At 34.5% G+C, this 10,077-nt stretch overlaps 1 protein-coding gene across 1 annotated transcript; it reads right to left on the bottom strand.

Moving 5' to 3' along the window:
• Nucleotides 1–297: 297 nt before the first annotated feature.
• Nucleotides 298–9,964, bottom strand: Pus10 (Pseudouridine synthase 10). The gene is made up of 11 exons (XM_068766063.1): nt 9,842–9,964; nt 9,203–9,462; nt 8,643–8,752; nt 7,889–8,028; nt 6,749–6,978; nt 6,041–6,154; nt 4,010–4,112; nt 3,097–3,203; nt 2,779–2,872; nt 962–1,151; nt 298–524 (listed from the first exon to the last, which is right to left on the bottom strand). The coding sequence occupies exons 1-11, from the start codon at nt 9,962–9,964 to the stop codon at nt 334–336; spliced, it is 1,662 nt and encodes a 553-aa protein (XP_068622164.1). The 3' UTR covers nt 298–333.
• Between the last annotated feature and the right edge of the window lie 113 nt (nt 9,965–10,077).

The raw sequence follows: 10,077 nt of genomic DNA, 5'->3' as shown, positions 1-10,077 counted from the left end.
TTGCTTGCTAGTGTTAAGAGATGCGGTTTCCATTGGAGCCTTTTATATAAATTTATAACTAAGAAAATTATTAAGCCATTCAGTACTAACACTTTAACAGATTCAAATAATACTCTAATTTGAAAGTATATATTTGATCGAATGAATGAATGGTTATAAGAATCTATGATTTATTGGATGAATGAATGAATGGTTAAAAGAATGTATGATAGATTGGATGAATGAATAAACGGATCAAAGAATGTATTATAAATTGGATGAATGACCGGTATAATGAATGAATGAACGGTTGAAAGAATGTATGATTGATTGGGTGAAAGAATGTATTAATTTTTAAGTGGTTAGATTAGATGTGGGTGGCCACGCTAGGTGGACGGCGGTAACGTCCAATGCCAATAGGTCTACGTCAGCAGCCATTATATCTGGCAAGGCAGGTCGCGTGCGTCGCAGCTCGCCGTGGGCCCACTCCTTTACATAAGTACCGGCTGAAGTACGCAAGCACAGCCGTAACAACTGCGGTTGATCTGCGAGACAGAAACAATATACATTATATACATTATTGAATTCTTTTTAATTAATTTTAGTAACAATGGATATGCATTTGTCAAGGCATAGGTCGACATGATGATATACAGCGACTTCTATGTGTCTTCTTACTCTATGGTTTTTGTATGGGAAATAAAGGTATCTCTTTTCGTGTTTTAATGAAAATATAAAAAATCGCCGAATTATTCGAGTCGTTCTCCAATGTTTTAAATGTTTGACGAATATTTTTCTTGTCTATTTTTAGATTGGAGCAGGCTTCCCTCTCGGTGGACTTACGACAGTCAAGTTCACAGAATATGGCTAAATGCTGATATGGGCTACGTAAGACCGGTCGTGGCCATCTTTTGTGATGACATGATGAAGATGATGAAATTTAAGATTGATGTATCAGAAATTGTTAATAAACCATTCCTACCTGGTACTTTGGTAGCTTCCAGTTCCAGAATATGTCTTGTACGGGTAAGAAGGGGTCGCCGGTGCAGAACGCGGATGGGTGTCTTCTGCAATATTTGGATCCTCGCTTCGTCACCTTCTGGAGTGTTGCGGAACGAATTAATTCGTTCCAGGTCTTCGTCAGTCACCGTCACAGGTGCGTTTGAATCTGCCTACGAGTACATTTGTTTAAATATATATATACACGTCTATAGACAGAGGCGCTATTTGTTGGGTTATATTTTTAAAATATTTGGATACCCTCAAAGCGATATCTATGTACAGGATGATTAGTTATAGGTGTAAAAGATTTAAAGGTAGAAATGTATAGCTTATTTACTGGCAATTACTGTACGGTACACGCTATCTAAAAATAAAAAGATTCAGAAATAATATATAAAGTAGTGGTAATATAGTAGGAAAAAGCTTTTTCAAAATTTTTTATGCTATATATTAAATTTAATTGTTTATTATCTGTCCCTGCAGACATTTTAAATGTAAGTTTTTCAGAGTCATCGCTTTATAAAGATGTAAAATGTGTGTGAAAATGATCTTTAAAGGATTTTACTGAAGAAAAAGCTATGTATTAAACCCCTTTCTAGCTTTTACACCTAAAGACGATCGCTCTGTGTTTATTAACCACTTCGATACGATTGTCGATGGCCACAGAAGAACGCACACAGCCGGAACTTACCTACCGCGAAACGGAGCCCTGTTTTACATTACAAGCGTATATTAAGTTGTAATGTAATTAAGACAGCGCACGTTTTAATTAAAATTTTTCAATATGTTGAGTTTTATTTTTTTTTAAATGAAAAATTTGAAAATTCACCTAAAAGTAATTGATTTATTTCGTTTATATCGCAAGTTTTAGAGTATTAAAATGAAAGTTTTATTTTTATTTAATGGCTCCCGCTATTAGGGGGTTCTCGAATCCCTATCTTTGAGAAGGGTAGGTTCGTTTTATTTAATTTAATAATTTTTTTCCCATTACTTTTATTTGCGCGCTCTTCTTGCATTCTTATAATCTTTCGTGCTTTATGTTTCTCTCCATATTTCTTTTGCCTTTCTCTTTCATTCAATATCATTCATTCCTCACCTCATTCTTCAGCTTTACATTTCTTTATTATATTTTGATTTATTTCCTAATTTATTGTTTACACTTATTTTTATTTTTAACTTTAATTTCTACTGATTACTTTTTCTCCAATTCTCCTGCAAAGTTCTAGGAATATTGGTCTCTTTACGTCATCCTTTATTAGCGAGGCCATTACAATAAATGTTATTTTTGATATCTAACAAAAAATATCCTGATACGACGCACGACGTTCACCTAATGTGTAACCAAATTGTATTAGCAGGGATAAGTTGAGACTTCTTGGTCGAAGACTAAAGTCGATATTCGGACGTGCGGTATCATATAAAAGGCTTAAGCCGATGAACACTCTACCTACTACCCACATCTCACACTCTACCCACTCTACCACACATAAATCACCCCCAAAGTTCGCCACGGTGGCTGATCTTGCGCAACCTTTCCCAGCGACTACCAGTTTTGGTCCTCTTAGTGGGTTGTCTACCTACGCCGCGTCCATTGGTTCGTGGTTGCTACTCGAGAACTTTTCAGCCTTAACGGCCTCCGTTACCAGATGTGCCTCGTCAACTGCCACTTTAGACAATTCTTCGATCTACGACGCTTAGTTAGATTCTTCTGCGGATTCAATCACCTAGTACTCTGCGTGTACTTAAGGTGATAAAACTTTCGTCGAGTCGGGATTATGTTGGTATAAACCCACTTACCTTATCATATTTTGAATGAGTGAGTTTGATGCACAGCGCTTCGTACGTCTTCGTTTTGGTCTCCTCACCTTTCTTCAGCAGGGTCAAGTCTTCTCTGTGAACACATGCATAATATTTAGACAAGGAAGATCTGTAGCATTTCAAAAGAAAAAATAAATAATTAATGTAATATATTTCAGAACAATTACTTCATACAGTGTCATTGTAAATAGGTGTAAAAAGCTAAAAGCTTATTCTGACAAATGAACTATACAAGAAGCCCTTTGAATGTTAACCACCTAAAACCAATCACCTGTATATAAAATGCATAATACTTACTTAACAATGGGAACCAATGTTTTCACGATAACCTCTTTGCTCTTCGAGATGAGCTGGCATGCATTCTCCAGTTCTTCCGTGGTCAGTTGTCTTTGAGGGTCTGTAATCTATTTAGCACAGATTAAAAATTTATTAACGTCAACGAATTTCTTATGTGTTGCCTATACACAGCATTTTGGATTTGAATAGCAGAGAATTAATAACTCGTATGGTACTCGGAATTTGATTTGTTACAATCAGGGTACAAAGGTTGTTTCAGACCACAGATTGAGAGACCTATAGATTTTTATGGGGGATATAAGATAATCGCCACGCTTGGCAGACTGGTTGGCGATCGCAGTGTGGTATTATGGTACGAAGAGGACGCTACTGCCCATCCTCTGAGAACTTATTCGTGAGCAGTGGTAAATCATGCAAAAGGTTTGAATTATATAGGTTGTATCCAGGGAATCGAACCCACGACCTATGTTCGCTAGTCTCTGTCCTCTACCGCTGGAATATCACTGCTCTACTAACAAAACTAAACTCTATTACAAAAATAAACTAATTATATGTTAGATATATATGTATATGTTAGGTATATGTGTTATATATATATATTTATATATATGTGTGTGTGTGTTATGTATAATGTATATATATATAAATATATATGTACATATATATTTATTTATAATTTATTGTTGAAAAATAATCGCCTTCACAATTTATGTACTTTTTTCCGAAATCGAAAGTAAGAGAATTCTATTTTTGAATTTTTCAATTACCAGATGTACGCCTGTTCACGTGTTGGATTATTTAGGTAGCAGAAGAATGTATATCAAAGATCTTTAACGATATATACTATGTTTTTGGAATCACATATTTTTAAATTTCGAATTATGGTCAACTAGTCAGACATAAAAGTGTATACCTCAATTGCAAATGGTCGACCTTGATCAAGACACCTCACGTCAACGTCCTCGCGTCCCGCCGCTATCAGCTTAAGCCTCCTATCCGCTTCCGCTTCTGACATCCTGGAAACCGTTACTTCATTACCAGAAATAGTATATTTTAAAACTTGAATATGATTAATTTTTAACTTAAATCATTTAATAATTTTGCATATGTTATTCATTATAAACTAAGTAAGACATTTTTAAATAAATTTGTAATGTTGGTTTACACGACGAAGAGATTCTTTTTAATAATGAAGAGTAGGTATGTTGAAGTGGTCGCTTACGGTGAGCCTTATGAAAAGGCTCATGGTCGAAGATGACGTCTGAAGTGACAGGGGGAACATCGCTCTCACTCAACCGATCACATTGGACTAAAAAAGGGTCTTGAGTAACAAACAAGAGACCAGGTCCATGCGACGTGGATAGGCTTCCATTAGGTGGACCTATCACATGGTTAAGATCGCGAGAAGTCACTGGAAGCATGCATCGCAAGACTGGTAATTCTGGCCATCTTTCTGGTGAGTCCTATGTCTTGCATTAGGCTTCTGTCGGCTGATATCATATATGTCCTTGTAGGTTCTTAGCCTAATTTACTGTTCTTAGCTCTTTTCATTCCCATTGGAGCACAGCTGGCTCAACTGAGAGAAACAATTGCGTATTACCTATAATATTATACTTTATAATTACGATTCAATGTGTAGTTACTTGTCAAGAAGAAATGTCATTAACAGCGTCAAATATAAACATAATGGAATATTGATAACTCGCATATATTTTCGTAACTACGCGATCACTCAACTATAACTTAGCGAACACTAAAGTGTTCACGCCACGAACTCCACTTTGATACCCGGTAACGTATCGCTGACGAGACGTCAGATTAAAAACTCCTTACCTTCCTGACTATACCTCTTTAAATATCTCGGGCAGGTAATTTATAGACTGTTTGACAGAAGGAGGAGAGGTGATATAAGAAATAATAAAGTATGTACTTAAAGGTATAAAAAAACAACTATAAAAGACAGTGGGTGTAAAACCTGGATTTTATTAGGGATCATCTTAAATGACATAAAAAGGCAGTGAGTAATATTTAAAAACGCAATTACATCCTCAACCCCCATATACTGGCCACTCTAAGGAACATGCGAAGAAATACTTCAAAATCTCAATACAAGGCAAGACAAGAAAAGTCTCCATAAACCGCTTGAAGCTAGCGTACGCGACGAACTTTGCATTACTAGCACTAGCAACTACACAGCTCAAACCTGCCAATACAAAGAAAGAAGTAATCCCTCAAACATTACCCTATGAAAACCAGAAGAGATGCACCAGAAGTGGCAGAACAGTACGGTTCCAAGATTACTATCGCCTGTGGTAACGGTCTGAGCGGGGAGTACTGTGGCGACTTTTAGTATAAAAAAGATCGCATATCTAACGCGAGCGTTCATTGTTAACTATACTCGGACGCTATACATACGTTTTTTTTTCCAAAACATTTGTAACGATAAGTTAGTTTTTGAAGTTGGTAAACAATGGGAAATTAGCTACAACGACAACTGAAGCACGAGTCAATATTGCAATTCGTACTTTTTTTTATATCACCTTCTGCTAGCTGTATTTACTGATCAAATTGACCTAACTACTACTTTTTGAGGTCGCGCCGTCAGCCCCGACGGGGTCGTTCGTAATTAGTCTTTTGTTACCGGCGGTCTCTTTTGTGACTGATATTTGAGTGATAGAGTATTATCGTTGTTACATATACGAGTATATGCTATATTATATAAAATATAGCTAACTTTAATTATTATTCTTGGTAATTATTTCAAAATTTATCAATAAAATGTTGTCAGAAACAAGACAGAGAGCAATGCTCAATAAGGCCTTTGAATTGCTTTAATAAACTTGTAGAAGAATCATCATAAATTTTCCTGAAGTACTTACTTACATCCTAATTTTTTTAGTCTTTTTTTATTACTGAACTGTTTAAAATCTTAGTATTAACTTACCCATATAAGTCAGCAAGAGGTTTAAAAATTATTTCTTGAACCGATGACGGCATCACACGTTTCCCTCCGACTATCCATGGCGTCTGAGGCAGTTCACGGCTCAGTTTTATGTACCTGGACAGTAAATAACAACTATAGTAAATTTCTTTATGTAAACATTTTTATGCATACATCTCGTCGATTTGATGACGTCATAGCACCGGCTCTTACATACAATATTGTTACAGTGTTACCGAAACCGCTGTACCGCGCCTTAGGTATATGCGCGGCGAAAAGGGGGAGTACCACAAGTCTGTAAAAAGGTGCGGCGGTGGTGTTCATGCGCTTTTTTACTTGGCCAAAACACTCTTTGACATCGTCAAGTATTTATGTATTATAACTAAATTATGTACTTACCTCTCCATAATTTATTTATAAATATATTGAATATGCAGACATATATATAAAGTACATGTTTTATAATTCAAATTAGTAATAAGGAGATTCGTATTTTGGAAAGTTTAAGTTGCGATTGGGGGACTACATAACGTCCTGAACAGATGACTGCTAGGGTTTTAGAGTTCTGTAGTGGGGACCATGGAGTTTCTACTGGGGAATTCTATGGCAGAGACCTTTGTCCGCCGGTGAATGTTTTACAGCTGAAAAGATGATGGTGATGATAAACATTAAGACCGATGTTAGACATTTAGTTTAATTAAATTCTCTCACCTGCCTCCTAAATACAAAGGTGTATGCGTACAAACTACACTGACACATTGGGCAGGGCCTGAGATTTGGGGCAAACAGCAACAGTCGCTAGCCGCTGACAGCGCTTCAAGAGTCACTCCCTCTAAAGCTTGTTCCACGGACCGTCTAGTAAACTCTGTAGTGAAGCGCTTTCGCTGCTGACTTCGAGTCTCAAAGAGAGATGCCGCAATCGTCTTCAATATCTCTAATTCCTGGAAATTATAAATGTATTGATGTTATTGTTACAAAGCACGAGTTACAGAACCCTCTAAACAATAAACACTGAACCCTAGGATCAAGTACAGGCGTGACCTTGAAGTTATTTATAATCTTTTGTGTACGGTTCTCGGTAATTCTAACCGAGTACCATCTCGAACTTACTAGAACCGTAGTTTAAATAAGTGTGCTCCCCATGACGACAGTTCAGTTTTTTTTTCGAGTTATAAGATACTATCAATGATACAAAGTGACTATTTGGCAAGTCATTTCGATAGCGATTTCTTGAGAGATTTGAAAACGTAGTGTGGACGAAAGTTTACATTGTGTTAAAGTAGGGTGACCATCTGATTTGTGAATGAAGGACTCTAACAATAAAAATTAAATGTAATATGATCTTTACTGATTGTCTCTTTCCAAAGGTCGTTGTGCAATATTTATCGCTGGTTACTGTACTAGATAATAATCTATAAAATTTCTGGTTAGCAAGAAATTTTATACACTATCAGAAAAAAATATTCAAAGTCAAAATAAAAATACAATTTTATTTATATTGTTGTTTCCATAAAAAATGCCAGATAAGCCCAATTAAAAATTAGAATCAGATTGAGCCACCACTATATTGACATACTCCAACTAAAAATAGCATATTTTGAGAATTGCAAACAAAAATTTTGTGAAGTCACACAAACTCATTGGGTTGACTTTGTCAGCTCAATAATTTATTTCCAGACTGTATTATCACAAAACAAATAATTACAAAGTAGCATTTTTATTAATTTTTGTTATATAAACTTTTTAAATACAAAACTCTTCATTTTCGACTAGTAAATGAGTTAAATAAGAATGTTTTTTTCAAATTATTATTTTTTATCACAAAAATAATTATCAGTAACTTCTATTTACCTGTAAGTCATCAATATAGTCAATATAGAATGTTATTAGTAGAGGTGACACTGCTCCGGAGTCCAGGCTTTTGTTAACGTTTGCTGCTAATTTTGTACCAAAAGACCACTTCCATGCCTCTTTTAGTGGTGTCAAAATACCTGTGTAATATTACGAATAGGTCAAAAAAAATTAAAAAGGGCGTGTCCATGTTTTAATGGCTATCTTAGTATTTTATATGACAGCATGACTATATCTTTAAATAGCTTGATTGCTAAAATATAATTAAAGTAGTGAAATCACTGTTGTTCATCTCAATTGGCAATGGGTAAGACACAACACTTGTGCACAAGCTCATAAACATAGTGTGGGTAGGCCCCACCAGGTGGACTGGCAACATAATTAAGGCTGAAGGAAGTCCTGGGGAAACTGATGAGATGCAGTGGAAGTCTTTCGGCTGACATTATGATAAATCACATACACTGAAATTACCTGATTGTTAAATATCAATTATTGAGGGTAGGAAAATATTTTCAAGTCTTTACACATTTTAAATACACTACAGAAGCTATTTCTATAAAAATATAATTTAAGAATGACTAAAGGTTTTTATTCTATTTTTTAAAAATTGTGCAATATTACAATGGTCCACAAGTCATACAGTTCAATATTTGCAATAGAGCATTACAAATTAGTTCTTGCTTTTGTTGGAAGCAACAATTTACAAGTAAAAGCTATCAATCCACGAATGCAAAGCAATGTTTACTATACTTACTGGAATCATAATTAGGAATCTCCTTTTCAATACTTAATGAGACAGCCCTCTCACGAAGAATGGTTGCAATAGGAGCGGAGAGGGCACATGCAAATGTATCACAAGAATATCTGCAAATAATAAAATTTAAATGCTTATTGGTATAATGAAAATATTATATAAATTATGGTTATTATAAGTGAGGTACAGTCCTCTAATACCATGTTTATACAGGGTGATTGGTTATAAGTGCATGGTTTAAAGAGGTGAATGTATAGTTCATTTATTAGCAAAAAGGTTTAAAACAAAAGGCCATTAATTTCTCAGTACAAAGTTTGCAACAGATATTAAAAATATTTTATTTTAATATGTAATAAATAAAGTTATGAAAGCAGATTTTTTTACTATATTGACAATTACATTGTTTATAATAACTGAATCTATTGATTTTTGGATAGGATGTACCTTACAATAATTGACAGCAAATGAGCTATAAATTAACTCCTTATAGCTTTTGCACCAATAAGTAATCACACTGAATAAAATACATGTTTATTTATACAGAACTAATTAGACTTGACCTTTTCTTTTCTAGTACTTCTTTCACCATATTAAAACTGTCATCCCATGTTTCTTCTTGTAAAACCCCTACGCATGCCACACACACAGCAATTTTGCGTCTCTTGGATGGAGGAGGGTTATCGCCATTGATAACATTTTCTTTATTATTTTGTTCTGCATCCAATTCTGTTTTATTGTCTTTGGAGATATTACCTACTTGATTATCTTCTAGATTACTATTGAGATTTTCTGATTCTGCTGTATCAGTTTGACTCTCGTACTGTAAAAATTTATTGTAATAGATTATATTAAATTCATACCTTTTACTAAGCATATGCATAAGTTTTTCTGAAACTTAAAAATGAATTTATTAAAGCCTTGCCCAAAATTGTAAAACAATCGCGTTTCATATTATTTACTTATAAAAAAGTAGTTTAGCATTTTCTTCGTTATAAATTACGGGGTACAAGTCCAACTATATAAAAGTCAAGGTAGAATCTTATGGTTTGGTGAATTTTGTATTTTGTAAAGTTAGGAATGACACGACTAAATGAAGTTGATGAGAAAGATGATGATTATTGGACTCAATTTACAAAGTGAAGCTTATATACATTACTTTCAGTGGTTTATTTATTACGATAATATAAAACAACGTATACCTTAGATAATGTTTTTTTCACGTCTTCATAACTATTACAGCTTTTAAGTCCTAGATATCTTAAGCAGCACGCATCACAGCATCCTAATTGTTTACAAAATTTAAAAATTTGTTTAGGGTCCATTTTATTTAAATTAAATTGCAATGTTTACTATCACATGTGATAACCGCAAAATTTGTTTACTTGAAATGTCGAAGTATATGACATATAAATTCCTTTCCTTTATTCGAGTGAGA

Source organism: Battus philenor, unplaced genomic scaffold, assembly GCF_028537555.1.
Source record: "Battus philenor isolate CCGP_79_NKW_IND1 unplaced genomic scaffold, ilBatPhil1.0.hap1 SCAF_20, whole genome shotgun sequence".
Taxonomy (NCBI): Eukaryota; Metazoa; Arthropoda; class Insecta; order Lepidoptera; family Papilionidae; genus Battus; species Battus philenor.
The sequence above is the reverse complement of the archived record's forward strand: the minus strand, read 5'-3'. Positions and strand labels throughout refer to the sequence as shown.